General features: G+C 42.8%; 1 protein-coding gene across 2 annotated transcripts in view; it reads right to left on the bottom strand.

Moving 5' to 3' along the window:
• The window catches only part of USP6NL (USP6 N-terminal like), a 257,526-nt gene that overhangs the window by 39,849 nt on the left and 194,275 nt on the right, over positions 1 to 23,402 (bottom strand). For both annotated transcript variants that reach the window (XM_075345279.1, XM_075345278.1), the window contains exons 9-12: positions 19,802 to 19,922; positions 19,027 to 19,121; positions 14,199 to 14,264; positions 8,325 to 8,424 (exon numbers count right to left, since the gene is read on the bottom strand). In XM_075345279.1, coding sequence (XP_075201394.1) covers positions 8,325 to 8,424; positions 14,199 to 14,264; positions 19,027 to 19,121; positions 19,802 to 19,922 — 382 coding nt within the window. The remainder of the gene's footprint in view (positions 1 to 8,324; positions 8,425 to 14,198; positions 14,265 to 19,026; positions 19,122 to 19,801; positions 19,923 to 23,402) is intronic.

The raw sequence follows: 23,402 nt of genomic DNA, 5'->3' as shown, positions 1-23,402 counted from the left end.
AATGGATGCCACTTGTGGCGCGGACGTGCACGTGGCTGCTTCAATTTGCGCTTGACCTGCTGAGATAGCTTGTAGCGCCCATACGGCTGCGAATGCTGGGGCAAAAGAAGCTCCGATAGCTTCATAGATGGATTTCAACCAGAGCTCCATCTGCCTGTCAGTGGCATCTTTGAGCGAGGCCCCATCTTCCACTGCAAGTATGGATCTAGCCGCCAGTCTGGAGATTGGAGGATCCACTTTGGGACACTGAGTCCAACCTTTAACCACGTCAGGGGGAAAAGGATAACGTGTATCCTTAAGGCGCTTCGAAAAACGCTTATCTGGACAAGCATGGTGATTCTGGACTGCCTCTCTGAAATCAGAGTGGTCTAGAAACATACTCTGTGTACGCTTGGGGAACCTGAAACGGAATTTCTCCTGCTGAGAAGCTGACTCCTCCGCCGGAGGAGCTGAGGGAGAAATATCCAGCATTTGATTGATGGACGCAATAAGATCGTTCACTATGGCGTCCCCATCTGGAGTATTAAGATTGAGAGCGCCCTCAGGATCAGAATCCTGATCAGCTGTCTCCGCATCATCAACCAGAGATTCCCCCCGCTGAGACCCTGAACAATATGATGTCGAGGGAAATTCTAAGCGAGCCCGCTTAGTCGGTCTGGGACTGAGGTCTAAGTCAGAACCCTCAGCCTGGGATGTATGAGATACCCCGGGAGGACATTGTTGGTCCAACTGAGGGGGGCCAGGGAACAATGATTCAACAGAGTCCCTTTGCTGAGATACCGGCCTGGACTGCAAGGCTTCTAGTATCTTAGCCATAGTCTCAGAGAGTTTTGCAAACTCCGTCCCCGTCACCTGAACAGCGTCAACAGGTGGCTCCCCCTGGGCCCCTCTTAGCAGAGGCTCTGGCTGAAGAAGTGCCACAGGGGCCGAACATTGCACACAATGAGGGTCAGTGGAACCTGCCGGCAGCTGGGTCGTACAAGCGGCGCAGGCAGCATAATAAGCCTGTGTTTTGGCACCCCTGCCTTTTGTGGGCGCCATGCTATTGTTTTCCCTGAGCAACACAATAGGGTATATAGCCAGAATGAACTGTGCTCATACAGTGTAAAGAATATACTATAAACAAATAATGTATCAATACACTACAGCACCATGGGGCTAGCACCAACAGGTGCTGCTTACCACCCGCCTAAAGCGGTTGTGAGGCCACCAGAGACCATGTCTGGGTCTCCCAGGGTTTGTCCCTCTCTGCAGCGTCGGAGGAGCTGACAGGAATGGCTGCGGCGTCCTGACGAGAGGAGGGAGCCGTGGGCGTGGCCGAGAAAGTGCGGGAACTGGTGCTCACACTGTGCACAGTGAGGGGGGTGGAGTATGCAAATCATACTCCAGCCCTCAGTGCTGCTCGTTCCGTGCAGCGTCCCGCCCTTCCCCTGCCTGTCAGGGCTGAGGGCGGGAGAAAAGGAAACTAGGCCGCAAGAAAGCCGGGGACTCGAGTATAAGCGTGGCCGCCGTAAAAGCGCGGCCGGCGCCGAAGTCCCCGGCGAACTACAAGTCCCAGCCGCGCCGCACCCATGGCAGCGGCGGTTAGCGCGGTAGCCCCTACATATTAACACACTCAGCGACGCTGAGTGTGTAATGGCACAGTTTAACCCGGTCAGCGCCGCGGTCCCCGGTGCACTAGCACACCCAGCAAAGCTGAGGTGTTGCCGTGCGCGGTCCCCACAGGGATACAGAGTACCTTCAAGTAGCAGGGCCATGTCCCTGAACGGTACCCGGCTCCTATCCAGCAGGCTCCACAGGAGTTGTGGATGAAGCACGGTCTCAGTGCCTGGAGACCGATAGGATCCCACTTCGCCCAGAGCCCTAAGGGGGATGGGGAAGGAAAACAGCATGTGGGCTCCAGCCTCCGTACCCGCAATGGATACCTCAACCTTAACAACACCGCCGACAAGAGTGGGGTGAGAAGGGAGCATGCTGGGGGCCCTATATGGGCCCACTTTTCTTCCATCCGACATGGTCAGCAGCTGCTGCTGACCAATCTGTGGAGCTATGTGTGCAGGTCTGCCTCCTTCGCACAAAGCAAAAAAACTGAGGAGCCCGTGGGAGCATGGGGGGTGTATAGGCAGAAGGGGAGGGGCTTAACACTTTTAAGTGTAATACTTTGTGCGGCCTCCGGAGCCATAGCCTATACACCCAATTGTCTGGGTCTCCCAATAGAGCGACAAAGAAAATGATTGAGGGAGGTGTACGTCAAGAGATCGGATGGCTTTTTTCACAAATCCCCATCCCTATTGGTTTGTGACTCCATGCGTGTCCATGTGACCGATAATGTCAAAGCCCAAGTGAAGAAAACTAATTCAGAGCTTGCCGTAATTCCGGGTGGATAAACCAAAGAGCTCCAGCCCCTAGATATCGGCGTCAACAGATCATTTAAAGTTAAACTGCGAGTTGCGTGGGAGCATTGGCTGACAGAATGTGACCACACATTCACCAACACAGGGAGTCAACGCAGGCAAGTTATGCCACTATGTCCCGGTGGATCGTGGATACTTGGAAGAAGGTATCAGTCTCCAGTGTCATCCGAGCTTACAGGAAGGCTGGAATCATCACTGAGGAGCTAAGCAGCAGCAATGTGACCGACTTGGATAATGATGAGGGGGACCAGAGCATGCTTGATATAGAAATCGGCCAACTGTTAAACTCCAACACTCAAGATGAAGGATTTGTGGAGGAGTAATCAACTGAAAATGTAAACGTATTGATTTGCAGTTACAACTGAATAATTTGAGAGTTAGGCTATGTTCACATTTCCGTTTTTTTTGCATCAGTCACCTGTGCAGCTTGACGCTTGTGACTGATGCGTTGTACAACTGGTGACAAGAATTTGAAATGATTGTCATGAGAAAGCAGATTGCGTTGGTGAAATGATTTCAGTGTAAAAACGAGAGAGCGAGATCAGCTGATCGCTCTCAAAAGCCGGCCTCCGGCTATTGTGAACGATCAGCTGATCTCCCGGCGGCCGGCTTTTGAGAGTGATCAGCTGATTGTTCACAATAGCCAGCCGCTGGGTGATCAGCTGATTGCTCAAAGAAGCCGGTCGCCGGGCGATCAGCTGATCGTTCGGCCGCCATGAGAGACATTGATTTGAATGATTAAACACAAGATCTGAGCATGCGCAGTGAAAACAAAAGGATTTCGCTGATCACAAACCGTTACATGCTGCATTCCTGCAGCCCAATGGTCAGTCATTCCACAACTGATCAGTCGAGCGGCGGATGCAACGCAAGGGCATCAGTCGAAATCCACCGACCATAAAAGTCTATGGGAAACAATGGAATCCGCCAAACAAAAAGCAGTAAAAACAGGAAAAATACTAAAAAACAAAAAAAAAACAAAACCCAGCAGTATTTTTACTGGCAAGGGAGCAGGTTTTTACTGCAAAAAGACACAGCAAAAATGCTGCGAGTGAACATAGCCTTAAACAGCTTTCCTAACTTTGCTCTGGCTGTTAGAGGGTTTATGCATGTAACCTCTCAAACATTTTCCCGATGATCAAACAGCTTTTCCTGCAGCGCTCCCTGCACAGCTCCATCTCAGGCTTAAGTTGTTCCGCTCACGAAGCTCAGCAGCTCGCCTATTCCTCCGCTCACGGAGTCCCGCAGCTCGCCTATTCCTCCGCTCACGGAGCTCAGCAGCTCGCCTATTCCTCTGCTCACGGAGCTCAGCAGCTCACATATTCCTCCGCTCACGGAGCTCAGCAGCTCGCCTATTCCTCAGCTCACGGAGCTCAGCAGCTCGACAATTCCTCGGCTCACGGAGCTCAGCAGCTTGCCTATTCCTCCGCTCACGGAGCTCAGCAGCTCGCCTATTGCTCTGCTCACGGAGCTCAGCAGCTCGCCTATTCCTCCGCCCACAGAGCTCAGTAGCTCACCTATTCCTCCTACAGTACCCAATTACCCAATGATAACAAATAGTGCTGCTGGGAGCAGTGGGGGCAGAGATACATTGGAGTTTTTGACTGGCAAAAATCACAATCGAGCTGCCCTCTAAGAGCCAATACATTATAGCCCTACTACAGGCTACACTGTACATCAAAACCAGCCTGTATTCTGCCTTATGACAGGCACTTCAAAATGAATTATTGCCAATTTTAAGATAAAGCAATGACATTGTGCACCCTAAACCAGGTCAGGCAGCACACAGAGCACATAACATTACCATCATATAGTTCAGCAGTGACTAAACAGAATACTTTGCATAAAGATGACTTAGTCTGATTAAATCATTTTTCTATAATCACTCCCTTTGATGAAACAGCAATGGTGCAGATGTGGATAACACTTCATTGAAGAAAATTGCTCACGGCATTATACACACATGTACCTGTCATAATCAATGTACTCACTGTCCCTTAATAACGGTTAGGCAATGCCCATAAGACATGGTGCTTTTTACATGGAGATGAAATGGACTGCACCCTCCGAGAGTCATGAATAAACACATCTTAAAGCTTCAGCTTTGTGTCATGTAATCTTCCCCTTTACAGCATAGGAAGAGCATGCATATTTCAGTAGTGAGAGCAATGCACCATTTGTTCTTGACATACATCACACAATTGTCTCTCTCTGACTATATTAGAAATGGTAATTTCACTTCACAGCAGCTCCAGGATCACACTTGTATAAACTGATTTCCTGAGAGGCTGATAATAGCTGAACAAAAACTACATATGACTTCCAGTGGAAGAGCAATGCAAATTAAAGCACATTTACCAATACTCATATGATCTCTAAATATACATCCATTCTATATAGCTTCACTACATTCATTGGTCGAGATCACAAACAGCCAAACTGGACAAATTACAATAAAACAGATAACTTTAAAATAAATATTAAACCATAATGGGTTATGACAAATGGCCACTTTCAGGAAACTGATCCCCAAATGCCACAAAATACATCAATGCAAAGGAACCAGAGCTATGGTGCAGTGATGACTGTGCTGATGAGGAGTAACAAGAGACCAATATACAAAATCCAGTTGAAAGGCAGTTTATTTTTCAACGCGTTTCGATGAGGTAACACTTCTTCAGGAGAACCACCGAATTTTGATTGCCAAAAGACCCTTCATCCAGGAGGCATACAGGTATGACTAAGTTCACTTTTATGCCGCCTGTATGCCCATATTAATAAATAAATAAAAAAAATGCAAAAGGGTGACAGATTCAGTTTAAGCTTTACGAGGGACTGCTAATAAGTATTTAGCTTTGTGATCTTTTTTGTTTCTATGGTAATGAATGTTACATCACATGAAAGCCTTGTGTGTCTAATATAAGTTTTCAAAATTTTGCATTTGTTGCTTATGAGTGTGTTCTAAGCACGCGGGAAAACAAAATGGCAGAGTCTAATACGATATTCACAGCAACTGAAAGCAGAGGAGTGATAAAATTCTTGTTTCTGCAAGGAAAGTCTGGGAAGGATATTCATGGTGATATGTCACAGACATTAGGGGATCAATGCCCTTCATATTCCACAGTTAAGAACTGTTTGCTAAATTTAAAATGGGCCACTTCAGCACCAATGATGAGGAACATACTAGACAACAGAGAGTGGTTGTTGTTCCAGAGATCTTCAATGATGTGCACAACATTATACTGGAGAATCGACGAATTTCAGCTAAAGCAATGGCAGACATCATGGGGATTTCCCGTGAATGGGTTTGTATTATTATCCATGAACATTTGGACATGAGGAAGCCATCTGCAAAGTGGGTCCCCAAATGTTTGAAAACAGATCAGAGAAGCATGGGAGTGAAAACTTCCTGGTCCATTTGTCAGCATTTCCAGACTGATAAGAACTTCCTGGATCAACTGGTCACTATGGATGAGACCTGGATTTATTTGTAATGCCCTGAAAACAAGGAGCAGTCAAAAGGCACAGTGGTTCACCTCCTCAGAAGATCAGGGTGCAAAAATCAGTCACTAAGGTGATGGCATCTGTGTTCTGGGATACGGAGGGGGTGCTGCTAGTGGACTACCTTCAAAAGGGTTCCACCATCAATGCAAGGTATTACATGGAATTTTTAGACCAAATGAAGGCAGCTCTGAAGGCCAAAAGGTGCGGCAAGCTGTCCAAAGGAATCTTGTTCCTGCAAGACAACGCCTCTGCTCACACTGCACAAGCGACCACAGCAAAAATGGCAGAGATGGGCTTCCAGCTGGTTGACCACCCACCGAATTCACCAGATCTAGCTCTCTCCAACTATCATCTGTTTCCAAACATGTAGAAACACCTCAGGGGTACCAAATTTCACACCATTTCTGATGCCATGGCTGCTACAGATGACTGGTTTGAGGCACAACCGAAATCTTTCTTTTTGCTAGGCTTACAGAACTTGGACTACCGATGTAAGAAGTGTGTTGATATCAGTGGAGAGTTTGTGGAATTAATGTAAAGTTTCATCATCCTATCTCGTTTCTTTCTGGGTAAAGCCACAGACTTATCAGCAGCCCCTCGTAGAAGTTCTAGCTAAATCATAAATGTAAAGAATGAGAGCTTTATATTTAAATAATTGGCCCAGGAAACACACTCATATTTTTATTACTCACTTTGCTGAATTGTGATAACAGGGAGTCCCATCACTAGGACACCCAGAGTTAAGGGGAGCCATGCCAAGTCCTGTTCTGAAGTAGAGTGAAAGGTGTGGATGTCATACATGAGCACTACTAATTCATTACATGAGAGAACTGGCGGAAATGGCTGAAAACAACTCTGATTCCCCCGCCAGCTGCATGTAAGATGAGCGGTTAAGCATGTTCAACTATAGCTATATTTCAAAGCTCATGAATTGGGCATCAGGACCCCATTCTAGTAATCTGTGGGGCTTCCCACAATCATAGATTTATCAACTAACTTGTGCATAGGGTATTAGAAATGGTTTTCTCTGTACTAAAAAACTCCTATAAGTCCAGAAACGAAAGAAGCTTTTTAGCATTAAATCTGCATTACTGGAATCCATTTCTCAAAACTCGCTCTCTTTATGGCAGAACCAAATAATTCTACTATCATTTGTAGTTTGGTTGCAGCAGTGGTTTGCACTGTTACCTTGCATGAACTATTAAAAAAAATAATTTCTTGCTCTTCTTGAGAGCATATGAATAAATTTATAAAGGTGGCTGACAGAGACAGGTAAAGAGATAGACACAGACAGACAGACAGACACAGGGAAACAGACAGACAGGGAAAGAGAGGGAAAGAGACAGAGAGGGAAAGAGACAGACAGGGTAAGAGACAGACAAAGACAGGTAAAGAGACAGAGACAGACACCGGTAAAGAGACAGAGGGAAAGAGACAGACAAAGAGACAGAGAGATATATACAGAGGGGGAGACAGACATAATTACATTTCTATCTATTTGTTTTGTGTTTTTTGTGTGCAGAATACATTTTTGTTAATACATTCTATTTTGTTAACAGCAGTTATTAACCCGGGCGAAGCCGGGTAGTACAGTTAGTACAATTTATAAAGGTGGCTAAATCTCCACTTGTGTCTTGAATTAGACAACAAAAAATATGTTAAAACACTTTAACCTAAATTTCAGAAAAATATGAAACCTACAATGGATCTGCTACATCTATCTATTCAGGACCTAATAAAGAAATGCATCGTGACTATAGACGTCTTGCTCAGTAACGGTTGCCAGCGCATTCCTTTACAGGCTGGCAGCATTGGCAGAAAGAAAATGCAATCTGCTAACTATTGGAATCCTTGAGGGAAAGTGAGCACACAGCGGGTACGTGCCAAACCATCAAAAATCAGGATAAATATAGTCCAGAGAGAGAGAGAAGGACTATTGCTATGTGACAAGAAGCAAAGACATTGGAGTATATTATGAGCAATTTTTGAATTGAAGGAAACTAAGGAACAGATTCATCAAGAAGACTACTGTAGGGCACACTCGTGTTACGTCAGTCTTGAGTCAGTTGACTGCTCTGAAATAAGATGTGTGCCCCACAATTTGGTGTCTGAGTGGTATGCGACGGGACAGAACGGTTATTCCAGTTAAAGACTGGAGTAAAAAATATTGTCAATTCGGTAAAATTGATGGACAGGTGTGACCATGCCACACTCCACACATTTTGGCCGAGCTGATTAAAACTGGGGTGAAAATGGCAAAACTTTGGCGACTTTTTAAAGCTTTTACGCTTAGTTTTCTGATGTATTATGAATCGGCCCAATGTGCTATTGTACACTTTTCTTGTGAACAAGGTAAGATGTGGGGCTGTGAACTGCAAAATGGTTGACAATTGAAAAACTACTTACTTTTATGCAGCTTCAAAACCGTGTAGGACATTGTAGTAAGAACTCGGTCACCGTCAAGTATGTAAATGTCCCATATCCTCAGGTTTAGAGTGAAAGGAGTCTATAGAGATGAAAAATCATTATATGGTTTAATCAACTCATACTCAAACATGGTTATGAGATGACTTAAATGCTATATGAATCATAAATCTGCAGGAATCAGTAGACAGGCAATGTCAAACAGACTGAAAGAGAAATAGGGCTGGCCTGCAGGGAGCTAAAACACCGTTACAGTCACTATCCAAAGTACAAAGCTGTGACTGGCAATCAAAGAGTGCAATACCATAGTCTCTTCAGTCAGATTAGGAGCTGGGTAGTTACAGTTAAAGTTCACCCCAAAATCCAACATTGATGGCCCAGTTTAACATGAGGTCATAAATATTGGAGTCCAAGGGAGTAGTTTTGTGAAGCAAGACATCCCCAAAAGGCCAATGACCATTAGTCACAAAACCCCTGAGGAAGTCATTAACTGAGAAACTTGTCAGCATGGCTGTGATGTTAAAGTTTTATCTAGAGCAGCAGTTTGTCCATACAAATCATTATAGTGATGTGTTCGGCAGATAAAGCGATAACGCAATGAATGCAGGGGGTTCATCCGCTCATACTGCTTTTACTGCATAACTAGAGCAATTAATGGACTCTCTAGCCTGTTGGACGTGGAATTCTTACCACTCATTTTTATCCACCATTTCTTTAGGAAATTTTCAAATTAAAGTTTTATTAGATCACTTTAGAATCAATTTAGAGTGAATAGTTTCCTTTTCTCGTCCTGGGGCGAACCTCACTTGTGAAGCTTTGTGATTAATGAAAGATTATTCGCTCCAAAATTGTGTAAATTCATTTTGATTCTATTTGAATGTTGTAGTCTATGTTATTCTTAGTCATAAAACTGATACATGATACACACTGGCTGTACCACAGTTGTCCTGGCAATTGCATCAAGGTACTCTTGTGTCGCTACAAGCTGCAAGTCAGTGTACCTTCAAGGATACTTTCCTGCCCGAACTAACAAAGCCCTATTGCTAGTCAAGCATAACAATCTTTTGTGAATTCAACAAGGGTATAATTAGAATTCTGCATATGAATAAGCTTTTGAAATCCCCATGAATGGAAAGACAAATGTATACAGGGAAAGGGGACTTTTTTATTTATTTTAATTTCAAGAAGCTTTGAGTAATGCGCTGCTGATTAGGAAGCTTGTGTTCAAGTTACATTAATGAAATAATATATACAAAAATATGAGTGTGGTTTGGTATAGGACAGGACATGGAAGTGATATCTCCAGATTAGTTAAGGTACCGTCACACTAAGCAACATCGCTAGCAACATCGCTGCTGAGGCACGACTTGCTAGCGATGTTGCGGTGTGTGACATCCAGCAGCAACAACCTGGCCCCTGCTGTGAGGTCGTTGGTTGTTGCTGAATGTCCTGGACCAATTTTTAGTCGTTGCTCTCCCGCTGTGAAGCACACATCGCTGTGTGTGACAGTGACATAGCAACAACTAAATGTGCAGTGAGCAGGGAGCTGGCTTCTGCAGATGCTGGTAACCAATGTAAACATCGGGTAACCAAGAAGCCCTTCCCTTGGTTACCCGATATTTACCTTCGTTACCAGCGTCCGCCGCTCTCACGCTGTCAGTGCCAGCTCCCTGCACACGTAGCTGGAGTACACATCGGGTAATTAACCCGATGTGTACTGTGGCTAGGTGTGCAGGGAGCCAGCGCTAAGCAGTGTGCGCTGGTAACCATGGTAAATATCAGGTTGGTTACCCGATATTTACCTTAGTTACCAAGCGCAGCATACTTCCACGTGTAGCGACGCTCCAGCGATCCCTGCCAGGTCAGGTTGCTGGTGGGATCGCTGGAGCGTCGCTTAGTGTGACATCTCACCAGCGACCTCCTAGCAATTTACCAACGATCCCTATCAGGTTGTATCGTTGCTGGGAATTGCTGGTAAGTTTAGTGTGACTGGGCCTTTAGACATGGGAAGATATAAACACACACACACACACACACACACACACACACACACACACACACACACACACAAAAGTAGTGGCACCCCTGCAATTCTGTCAGATAATACTCAGTTTCTTCTTGAAAATGATTGCAATCACAAATTCTTTGGTATTATTATCTTCATTTATTTTGCTTGCAATGAAAAAACACAAAAGAGAATGAAACAGAAATCAAATCATTGATCATTTCACACAAAACTCCAAAAATGGGCCAAACAAAAGTATTGGCACCCTTAGCCTAACACTTGGTTGCACAACCTTTAGCCAAAATAACTGCGAATAACCGGTAACCATCAATGAGTTTCTAACAATGCTCTGCTGGAATTTTAGACCTTCTTTGGCAAACTGCTCCAGGTCCCTGAGATTTGAAGGGTGCCTTCTCCAAACTGCCATTTTGAGATCTCTCCACAGGTGTTCTATGGGATTCAGGTCTGGACTCATTGTTGGCCACTTTAGTAGTCTCCAGTGCTTTCTATCAAACCATTTTCTAGTGCTTTTTGAAGTGTGTTTTGGGTCATTGTCCTGCTGGAAGACCCATGACCTCTGAGGAAGACCCAGCTTTCTCACACTGGGCCCTACATTATGCTGCAAAATTTGTTGGTAGTCTTCAGACTTCATAATGCCATGCACACGGTCAAGCAATCCAGTGCCAGAGGCAGCAAAGCAACCCCAAAACATCAGGGAACCTCCCCCATGTTTGACTGTAGGGACTGTGTTCTTTTCTTTGAATGCCTCTTTTTTTTCCCTGTAAACTCTATGTTGATGGCTTTTCCCAATAAACTCCACTTTTGTCTCATCTGACCAGAGAACATTCTTCCAAAACGTTTTAGGCTCTCAGGTAAGTTTTGGCAAACTCCAGCCTGGCTTTTTTATGTCTCGGGGTAAGAAGTGGGGTCTTCCTGGGTATCCTACCATACAGTCCCTTTTCATTCAAATGCCGACGGATAGTACGGGTTGACACTGTTGTACCCTCGGACTGCAGGGCAGCTTGAATTTGTTTGGATGTTAGTCGAGGTTCTTTATCCACCATCCGCACAATCTTGTGTTGAAATCTCTCGTCAATTTTTCTTTTCCTTCCACATCTAGTGAGGTTAGCCACAGTGCCATGGGCTTTAAACTTCTTGATGACACTGTGCACCGTAGACACAGGAACTTTCAGGTCTTTGGAGATGGACTTGTAGCCTTGAGATTGCTCATGCTTCCTCACAATTTGGATTTTCAAGTCCTCAGACAGTTCTTTGGTCTTCTTTCTTTTCTCCATGCTCAATGTGGTACACACAAGGACACAGGACAGAGGTTGAGTCAACTTTAATCCATGTCAACTGGCTGCAAGTGTGATTTAGTTATTGCCAACACCTGTTAGGTGCCACAGGTAAGTTACAGGTGCTGTTCATTACACAAATTAGAGAAGCATCACATGATTTTTCAAACAGTGCCAATACTTTTGTCCACCGCCTTTTTTATGTTTGGTGTGGAATTATATCCAATTTGGCTTTATGACAATTTTTTTTCCCCCCCATTGAAGACAAATTAAATGAAGATAATACCAAAGAATTTGTGATTGCAATCATTTTCAAGAAGAAACTGAGTATTATCTGACAGAATTGCAGGGGTGCCAATACTTTTGGCCAGCACTGCATGTATGTATGTATATATGTATGTATAATATATTATATATATATATATATATATATATATATATTATAATATATATATATATATATATATATATATATATATGTGTGTGTAATGTATATGTGTATATGTGTATATACATACACACACACACATACATGCACACACACACACACACACACACACATATACACACACACACACAGTATATATGCATACATATGCACATTTCTAAAGGTGCTTTTTGACATGAAGTTCTTACTAGATATCAGTAACAACCCATCCAATTCACACAGGCAAAGGAATCAAACCATAGGTGTCCATAACTTAAGTTATGTGTAATAATGAGTAATGACACAGGAAAAAGTACTGAACACATGAAGAATAGAGGTGCAAAAAAATCCATGTTAAGTCATGATGCCAGCTGAAATTCATCAGTAATTACAAAACAATCCTATCACTTGGGGAAAATTATTATCAGCTGGTTCAACTGATGGCTTATGATAAGAAATCTATGTAAATGGCATTTTTAGAAAAATATTTACTTAAAAACACTTTTTTTTATGCCCTCCCTAGTCCAGGAGCTGTGCTATGATCAGTTCATGACCCCTGTCCCTTCAAGACCAAGGACATATATGTACGTCCTAGGTCACCTCCCCTCGGTTACCACAGGCTCGCCGCATGAGCCTGCATTAATCTTCGCATGTCTGCTGATTTGATCAGCAGACATGCACCTAACAGACGCGGGTGGATCCGACAGCATGATCTAATGCGCTGCGGCGGGGACCGCGTGGTTCCCTGCTGCCATTGGTGGCATCGTGACGCAAGCACAGGGCACCAATGTGTTGCCATAACAGCGCAGGGTCAAATTATGGCCCCTGTCGCTGTTATGACTCAGTTCCTGTGAATGCCGACAGAGCGCCGGCACTCACAGGAGATCAGCATTTCTGCTGATGAGGGCTCTTTTCCACTTGCGTACCGCTTCAGATGCAGGAGCATCGGAAGCGATATGTTAATGACTATGTGCTGTGGGTGTCAACTGAGGGTCATGAAGCTGTGATGCGATCTTGCAATCGCATCACAGGAGCGGAGAAGAGTGAGGAAACACTTTCTCCACCATCTGCTTCGCTGTCTGTCTGTGTGCACCGCACTGCAGTCGCATAACATACAAGTGCAGTGCAATTTTGCACACGCGTGAGCCGAGACTCCGTGCAAAACGCAGCATGTTGCGATTGTACGGAGAGCCCGATTCGTGTGGAGAAAAAAACGGGACAGAGGAAACTGTCTCATTAACACTGGTGCGAGTGTAATCAGATTTTATTGGATTGTACTCGCACAAGAAAATCGCAGATGGAAATATGCCCTCAGACTGATGTTGAAGTAGCGCTCTGATCAGCACAAGCGATCAGACAGTACAGCCATAAAGTCCTAGGGAAACTAGAAAAAAAAAACCCTATAAAAAAGGTCAAATCAACCCCCTTTTGCCCCATGGAGACTTAAACAGTAAAAGAAAAAAAAAAAAAATGTAAACCTCCTCCTTTACATTTGGTATTTCGAAAAAAAATTCCAAAAGCCAAAGTTACAGGGTTTTTGAAACCGCACTAAAATGCATTTTTTTTTTCACCACATAGCTAAAAGAAAGACTATATATGTTTGGTATTTAAGAACTCGTACTGACCTGGGGAATCATAATAATGGTAATTTAAAAAAAAAAAACAAAAACGTGTAATTGCACTTTTTTTTTGCAATTTTACCGCATCTGGAATTTTTTTCCCGTTTTCCAGTACACTATATGGTAAAGCTAATAGTTTCATTCAAAACTACAACTCGTACCGCAAAAAAACAAGCCTTCGTATCACTATATAGTCAGAAAAAAAAAAAAAAAAGTTATTGCTCTTGGAAGAAGAGGAGGGAAAAGTGAAAACGGAAAACCAGAAGGAGCTGAAGGGGTTAAACATATCCAATTGTGGAAATTATTATTATTCCAAAATCAACCGGCTTAAAATGTTACTTTGTTAATGGGACAACACCTTTACGTTAATTTGCTAGAGCTAAAGTGCTTTCATTATTGCCTGCATTATTTATTCCACAAATGTGGAATTAGCTTATTAACTTTAAACTTTTCTATGGGTGCCACCTTGGATATAGGATATGGAAGTGTACAGAAACTGGTCATATTTACCCGATCTAGGAAGCACTGGAAAAACCACTTCATGGTATAAAGACTTGTATAGAGTTCCTGAGTTTCCTGGAAATTAAAAAAATAAATAACTTAATTCATTCAGATCTTCAGCAATATTGTTGAATCCCAATAACTACGGTATGTTAAATCTGCACAATGGCAGTTATATTTATTCTGTGTCTCTCATTATTTGTAAATGAAGACGTGAACCCCTTCATTCATTAGAGCAGGACCAGAGCTTTACACCGATGTGACATTGAGGGAAAGACGAGGCACTATTATACCATGCCTCAAGATACACATTTAATAGTAGTGAGATACAATTTCAATAGACATTCTCTGGAGTCTTAAGAATTCCAGTAAAAAAAGTAAAAAAAAAAATCAACATACATAATGATTGGGCAATTTATGGGATGCTCTGGACAATATCTATATATCTTGGCATTATTTTTCTCACCCTACGTCACATAAACACAATTATGGTGCTTTTATGACAACCAACCTATTTATTGGACGTTTCCACCATATGATCACTAGTTTTGTGCACAGTGCCGGACAACAGAGCGGTCATAGTGCAGATATTCTGCCATGAAGAAAACGGATTGTTGGATGAAATTTGAGTACATCTTTCTATAGTACTATTCCTAACGACTAATGTGAATCCCGACTAACACTGAGTACAGATGCCAATGATAACCAAACTGCCTGAACACAATAACCTGCTACTAGGATAGCTGCTCTCCAGGTTATTCTGATGGAACCAGCCTTATATCAGCCTGTATGTGAGGAACAAGTGGACCATTGCCAGGTGTGAATGAGGCCCGAGTAGAGCATTATTTCAGTTATTCAGGCTTTATGAATTTCCAGGGAAAAAAAACAAAACAAGCGGAAGTGAAGCCACTGCTGAATTCTGGCCATTGCAGCATTAGTTTCTCTGCCTTCGTTTACTTAAGTTTTTTCCTTGCGTTTTTGACGCTGAGTGTTTTTAGTCTGTTGTGTCAGGCTTTAAATCCGCTTTGTTTTTGAAAACTCCTGCCATTGACAAGCTTAGGTGCGGAATACATATGTTCTTTATGCGTTTCCACCCTAAAGACACAAACGCATGTATGTTTTTTTTACCAGTGGATTTTCTGTATCTAATGAAAGTCTATGGGGAAATTCTGCATAGAAAACTCTACATACCTGCAAGATAAATTGACATGTTGCGTTTACGCAGCGGGTAAAGAAGCACAGTGGAGATGAGATTTCTATATATCCCATCCACTTTGCTTGTACTGTAAAAAGATGTGGTTTTGACACAGCAAAATAAATCGCAGTGTCAAAAACAAGCGTAAAACGCATCGTGGGCACATACCCTTAAGCACCACGCCAGCATTTCACAGCTGGAGTGGTGTATACATGTAAGTCTCCTGCCCCCGGGTCTTATACTCACCTGCCACCATCTTCATCACGGTCACTCCCATCGCTCTCTGACACTTTGTGAGCCATTGGCAGCTCCAGTGTTTCAAGGAGTGCACCAGAGGTCACAACTCAATGCAACTATGAGAGCCTTGTTCTGGAGCTCACAGACTTCCATTGAGGGCTTATGATGTAACTTCTGTCCTCCGGCCAGTCAGAATTTACGGGCACAAGATGGTGCCGCATGACGGAGTGGTGCTGAAAAAGGATGAAGACGGCAGTAATTGGGCATAGCAACTGGGGCAGGGGGCTCACATTTAAAGCACCACTGTAGTGCTAAAAAAAAAAAAAATGCTGGAGTGGTGCTATAACAAATACAAACTGATTACTGTTGCATGCCTAGTCCAGGAAGCATTTTAGAAAATACTTAATTGTCATCAATCTGTATTATACCCAGTCAGAGCCAATATATAGTTCTTATTCTATGTTAATTCTGCTGTGAGAGGCTCAAAGAGAGGAGCCAGAAGCTTTTAAAGGGAATCAGTCACAAGGATCCATCCCCCAAAATGTTTAAAAGGTATGGATGGCAGAGCAACATGACCATGTAACGTATACAATCTGATGTTCTTTGAAAGAAAAATCATGGTTTTAATTCAAAATAAACGGTGCTCTGGACGTCAGCTGAGCACTTACTGAGCCTCTTCCTCCCCAGCCTCATCTTCCCCTGTTTGACTAACAGCCTTGTACACTATGCAGCTAAGCCAGTGAGCGGTCAGTCAAGCAAAGTCAGGAGGGCATGGCAGGGAATAGAACCAGGGTGCAGAGGAAGTAATCCGACACTCACGGATCCTCACTAGTATATGAATTACAACAGCGATTTTTCAGTCTTAGAGCACCAGATTGCATCAGAAAAGGTGTGGGTAACCTTTCTGAGAGCAACACAACCATGTAAACAATGGGGGTGTTAGTGGGGGGACATTCTGATAAATTCCCTTAACGACCGCGGGCAGTAATATTACGTCCTAGCGGTCATAATGTTACTGCCCGCGGTCTGCCGCTGGCAGCATGCTGCGATCGGCACACATCTCAGCTGATTTTCACAGCTGAGATGTGTGCCTGCTAGGCACAAGCAGAATAGTTATCTGCTCGTGCCGTTTAACCCCTGAAATGGCGCTGTCAATATGTGACAGCGCCATTATAATTGCGATAAACTTTTACTTACCGCCCGATACCGGAAGTCACGTGACGTGATCACGTGACTTTCGGTGGTTGTCATGGTAGCACAGGGTCATGTGATGATTCCTGTGCTAGACATGAACTACTTTCAGTTTCACTCGGTCCGGAGTCGAGTGAATCAGAAAGTGAGGCTATCTGCTGTTTTCAGCTGTGTAGCTGTGATCAGCAGATAGGGCACAGCGATCGGATTGTTGATCGCTATAGCCCCCTAGGGGGACTAGTAAAATAAAAAGTAAAAAAAAAGTTTTAAAAACTTAAAGTTCAAATCACCCCCCTTTCGACCCATTGAAAATTAAAGGGTTAAAAAAAATAAAAAATATACACACATTTGGTATCGCCGCGTTCAGAAATGCCCGCTCTATCAAAATATAAAATCAGTTAATCTGATCAGTAAACAGCGTAGCGGCAAAAAAATTCCAAACGCCAAAAGGACTTTTTTTGTCGCCACAACTTTTGCACAAAATGCAATAACAGGCGATAAAAACGTAGCATCTGCACAAAAATGGTACCATTAACGTCAGCTTGAGATGCAAAAAATAAGCAGTCATTGAGCCATAGATCCCAAAAAATGAGAACGCTACGGGTCACGGAATATGGCGTAAAAAGTGTGCCACTTTTTTCGGACAAACTCCGATTTTTTTTAACCCCTTATATAAAAGTAAAACTTTACATGTTTGGTGTCTACAAACTCACACTGACCAGAGGCATCACACCCACATATCAGTTTTACCATACAGTGAACACAGTGAATAAAATATCTCAAAAACAATAGTGCTATCGCACTTTTTTTTGCAATTTTTCTTGCCGTTTTCCAGTACACTATATGGTAAAACTTCTAGTTTCATTAAAAATTACAGCTTGTTCCGCAAAAAATGAGCCTTCACATGATCAGATTGACTGAAAAATAAAAAAGTTACGTCTCAGAAAAAGAATGGCGAAAAAAAACGGAAAGCGAAAAATCGGCCGGTCATGAAGGGGTTAAAGCGTAAACAGTTTTAATTTTTATGCCATAAATGAATAGTACACATGAAAATAAGCAACTTTGAAATGTGTGATCTGACAAATCTGCTTCTATCTCTGCCAGAATTGATAATTCGGAAGTAAAATCTGTATTCAGTGAAGACTTTCCCAGTACTGAGAAAGGAGGTGGTGGCAGTTGTACTGATGAGAGTCTATGATGAGAGAAGGGAGGAGTTTGATGCAGAGCTCCGCCCCCTCCTCTCTCTTCTATCAATATAGAATCTCATCAGTAAAGGCCGCTTTGCACGCTACAACATATCTAATGATGTGTCGGCGGGGTCACATCGTAAGTGACGCACATCCGGCATCGTTAGTGGTGTTTTAGTGTGAGACAGCTACATGCGACTGCGATTGAACGTAAAACCGTTCATCGCATACACATCGTTCATTTCCTAAAAATTGCACGTCGGATTGTTCAATGTTCCCGAGGCAGCACACATCGCAGTGTGTGACACCCCGGGAACAATGAACAGATCTTACCTGCGCCCCACCGGCAATGCGGAAGGAAGGAGGTGGGCGGGATGTTTACGTCCCGCTCATCTCCGCCCCTCCGCTTCTATTGGCCCGGCTGCCATGTGACGTCGGTGTGTCGCCAAACGCCCCTCCCACTCCAGGAAGTGGATGTTCGCCGCCCACAGCGAGGTCGTATGGAAGGGTAAGTACGTGTGACAGCTTTTAATCGATTTGGTCAACAAATTGAACGTGCCGCACATACGATGGGGGCGTGTCACATCGCATACGATATTGTATGCTTAATTGAAAAGTGTAAAGCAGGCTTAACATCTGACACCTCCTCTCTCAGTAATGGGAAAGTCTTTACTGAACACAGATTTTACTTCAGAATTGCTTCTTTTTCTGCCCGAATTGATCATTCATTACCAAAATTCTCAAACTTCTCTAATACGATATACTACAAAATTGCTTATTTTTATAAAAATTAAAACTAAGCTTTAAGTCGCTTGAAGACTTCTAAGAAACGATAAACCTCAGATAATAACTGGCATATATTTTCCTTTTACGGATTTTTACGACTATAAAAGATTTTACTCCGAAACTTTTACTTTCCTTTATAATTCCAGACAACCAGAACTTTTACATGAAACACTAGTCCAATCGGATGTATCCAGTAACCCATCCAGCCCAATGCATTATATAGTCTGAAGAGTTTACTTACAAAGTGCTGCTTAAGTTTAGGCATATATTTCTTCATTATTTTATCATGATGTTCCTGAAATCTTAATAACTTTGGAAAACCTGGGACAAAAAAGCCTGAAAAAAACAAATGGAAAACCTGTATATTCAATGCATGTTTGTTATACAGACATATTTAAGATACCAAGACGTGATGAATCGTTTATGTGTAAGGCTAGTTTTACACTTGCGTTGAACGGCATCCGTTGCATTGCGTTTTGTGACGGATGCAACGGATGCGATGCATATAATGGCACAACGGATGCAACGGATCGTACAAAACAACGTAAAGCTTTTTTTTTTTTCGTTTTTACAGCTTTACCGGCAGCAGACTATTGTGAACGATCAGTTGATCACCCGGCGGCCGGACGCTCAGCTGAGTGCCCTGACATGCCGGCGGCCGGGCGCTCAGCTAAACATTTGGCCACCGAGAGACAAAATAAAGTTTGTGATTAAAAAAAAAAAAAAATATGATGAGCATGCGCAGTGAAAAATAGAGGAGTCCGCCGCTCAAAAAATGTTCCATGCTGCGTTCCTTCCGCCCGGCGGACGCAATGCAGCGTCGGCCAGTGGAAGCAATGCAGGTACTTTTGGCACAATCCGTCATCCATACAAGTCTATGGGAAACAGCGGAATCAGTTAACGGATTACGCAGTTTTCCAAAAGGGCGGATTGTGACGGAAGGAAATTAACGCAAGTGTGAAAGTACCCTTAGTCACAAGGTCACACAGTATGAAATGACTGTGAGAAGATCTTACCATGAAGTGTGTGTTTAGACCCAGAGAACAGTCTTACAAGGGCCCAAAAGGCATCTTCTTCATTCATGTACATGAGTAGTAAAGCAGTGATCTGGCTCATGCCCTGACAATACCCAACCTCCTGCACAAGAGAACAAAAGATAAAAATGGGTGCAAAATTACTTTACAAAAACAGCCTGTACCTAAGTATTCAAGCCTCTTAACTGTTAAAATGTATACAAGCATGGCTTATGTCATTACCACAAGTAAAGGATCCCACCGGCTAATTCAAGATATAGGACATCTGGAATCCTCAGTATTCAAATCAGCGATTTTTAAATTTAAAAAAATAAAAACGCCACAAAACCTTAATCTAGACAGAATCCCACAAAACAATGACAAAGACCTCTGCTAAAATGGAATGAAAACATCACAGTGGTAGATATTTCTCCAATATGGATGAGCAAACCCGTGGATGTTCATGTTCTCCAGAACTCAAAATTAAAAGGTCTGTTCGGTACCATATAAGTCAATTTGTACCCGAATGTTTGGTCTGTAAAATGGTCATAATAAGGGCTAGGGGGCTGCAAAAGAAAGCTAAATGGAGGTAAGAGCAGGACAACTGCAAACAAATGTGGATAAGGAATGAATAAATAATAATTTTTAAAAAGCAGCATGGGATCCCCCTATATTTGATAACCAGCCAAGGTAAGGAAGACCGCTACGGGTTGCAGCTCCCAGCTTTACCTATGCTGGTTCTCAAAAATAGAGGGGATCCCAAGCAGTTTGTTTTCATTATTAATAAATAAGTGCAAAAAAAATGGTCCCGACCGACCCAAATGCAATTATCATGTATGCCAATGAGACTGTCATGTTCAGGTCAGGAGACCCATGGCCAGTCTGTTCTTTGTGGTCCGTACTCAGACCGCAGCATACGGACATGCAAGACCGGCCTCAGGCTATCTTCACACATCCAGCTAGTCAGAAAAAAAAAAAATCTGAAGGACGTCCTGGTATAAAAAATAAAAATCACAATGTAACCATACCAATGAAGATGTTCTGTAGAGATTGGATGTGTTACCCATGCCAAATGTGGGCCTGTGGTAATAATCAGTCAACGCCTTTGAAACGGCATGCAATGTTTTAGGATTGCCAACTATATCTCAGTACAGCATCGCATGTCATTTATTATGTTTAATATGTATATTACGGGCGACATGCTAGTGAAATTGTGGATGAAGGTAAAAGTCTTTATGGAAAACGTATGAAGCACTTTGAAGCCTTTGAAGTTACAGCCATGAAAGTTCTTAACAGTAAAAGGTATAGATAAAATAAATTGTGGCATCAGGGGAACTGGAATGTGAAGCAACTGCTGGCCAAAGCACAGATTGTCAGTGAATAGATAAACTTATTTTTTTTAATGCCATTAACCCCTTCACGACCGGCCGATTTTTCGCTTTCCGTTTTTTTTTTCGACATTCTTTTTCTGAGAGACGCAACTTTTTTATTTTTCAGTCAATATGGTCATGTGAGGGCTCATTTTTTGCGGAACGAGCTGTACTTTTAAATGAAACCATCAGTTTTACCATATAGTGTACTAGAAAACGGCAAAAAAATTCCAAATGCTGAAAAATTGCAAAAAAAGTGCGATAGCACTATGATTTTTGAGATATTTTATTCACTGTGTTCACTATATGGTAAAACTGATGTGTGGGTGTGATGCCTCAGGTCAGTGCGAGTTCGTAGACACCAAACATGTATAGGTTTACTTTTATATAAGGGGTTAAAAAAAAAATCGGAAGTTTGTCCGAAAAAAGTGGCGCACGTTTTACGCCATATTCCGTGACCCGTAGCGTTCTCATTTTTCGGGATCTATGGCTCACTGATGGCTTATTTTTTGCGTCTCGAGCTGACGTTTTTAACGGTACCATATTTGCGCAGATGCTACGTTTTGATCGCCTCTTATTGCATTTTGCGCAAAAGTTGTGGCGACAAAAAAACATCGTTTTGGCGTTTGGAATTTTTTTGGCGCTATGCCGTATATTGATCAGATTAATTGATTTTATATTTTGATAGATCGGGCGTTTCTGAACGCGCCGATACCAAATGTGTGTATATTTATTTTTTTAACCCTTTAATTTTCAATGGGGCGAATGGGGGGAGATTTGAGCTTAGGTTTTTTGTTTTTTTTAAAACTTTTTTTTAACTTTTTTTTTTTTTATTTTACTAGTCCCCGTAGGGGGCTAATGCGATCAGCATTCCAATCGCTCTGCAGTATCTGCTGATCACAGATACAAGGCTGAAAACAACAGATACGCTCTCTTTCTCTTTTGCTGTGCCGCTGACACAGCGAAAGTGAAACCAAGTCAGGTGTATTACAGGAGTCATTACATGACCCTGTGCTACCATGACAACTATCGGGAGTCACGTGATCGCGTCACGTGACTTCCGGTATCGGGCGGTAAGTAAAACATTACCGCAATCGCGCTTATAATGGCGCTGTCACGTATTGACAGCACCATATAAGGGGTTAATCAGCACGAGCAGATAACGATTCTGCTCGTGCCTAGCAGGCACACATCTCAGCTCTGAAAATCAGCTGGGATGTGTGCAGATCGCGGCATGCTGCCGCCAGAGGACCGCGGGCAGTAACATTATGACATTTAGGACGTAATTTTACTGCCCGCGGTCGTTAAGGGGTTAAGCACCATACTGCTGAGGTTTGGCAAGTTTTTATCTTTAACCTGCTAGTTTTCCCTCCGGCTTCATAGAGCAAGAGAGGGGCAGCGATAGCTGGAAAACAAGCAGAGGGAAAGGTGTAGTTAAATGTTTGGCTACGCCATGATGCACCGAGCGCCTGTACATAGCACAGGAAGACTGTTCAAACAGAATCCCTTTAAAGCGCACCAATCACCAGGATTTTCCTATATCACCTAAAGCCAGTGGCACTATCATGCTGATTCTATACATACCTGTAGTGGTCAGCTCGGATGTACTGTATAGGTTTTGTAACACAAGCAAGTAAAGTTTGTAAAATGAACAGTTTTTTGATAGTCAGCTGCTGCCAATCAGCTGATAGCTGAGGTGGGTATTCATAGTGAATCCCGCCCTCCTGCCTGTCCGTCCTCCCACTATCTACACTGTGTGCAGAATTATTAGGCAAGTTGTATTTTAGAGGATTTTTTTTATTATTGATCAACAACTATGTTCTCAATTAACCCAAAAGACGCAAATATTATTATTATTATTATAATTATTATTTATTTATTTATAGAGCACCATTAATTCCATGGTGCTGTACATGAGAAGGGGTTACATACAGAATACAGATATAAGTTACAGTAGGCAGACTAGTACAGAGGGAAGAGGGTCCTACCCTTGCGGTCTTACATTCTATAGGATTTTGGGGAGGAGACAGTAGGTGGGGTGTAGATTGGGTGGCAGCTCTTCACGGTAGTCGGGCTTCAAAGCTTAATATTTTTTGGAAGTTGGAGTAGTTTTTTTTTTTAGATTTGACTATCTTAGGAGGATATCTGTTTGTCAGGTAACTATTACTGTGCAGAATTATTAGGCAACTTAATAAAAACCAAATATATTCCCATCTCACTTGTTTATTTTCACC

The sequence above is a fragment of the Anomaloglossus baeobatrachus genome, chromosome 4 (genome assembly GCF_048569485.1).
Source record: "Anomaloglossus baeobatrachus isolate aAnoBae1 chromosome 4, aAnoBae1.hap1, whole genome shotgun sequence".
NCBI classification, from domain to species: Eukaryota; Metazoa; Chordata; class Amphibia; order Anura; family Aromobatidae; genus Anomaloglossus; species Anomaloglossus baeobatrachus.
The sequence above is the reverse complement of the archived record's forward strand: the minus strand, read 5'-3'. Positions and strand labels throughout refer to the sequence as shown.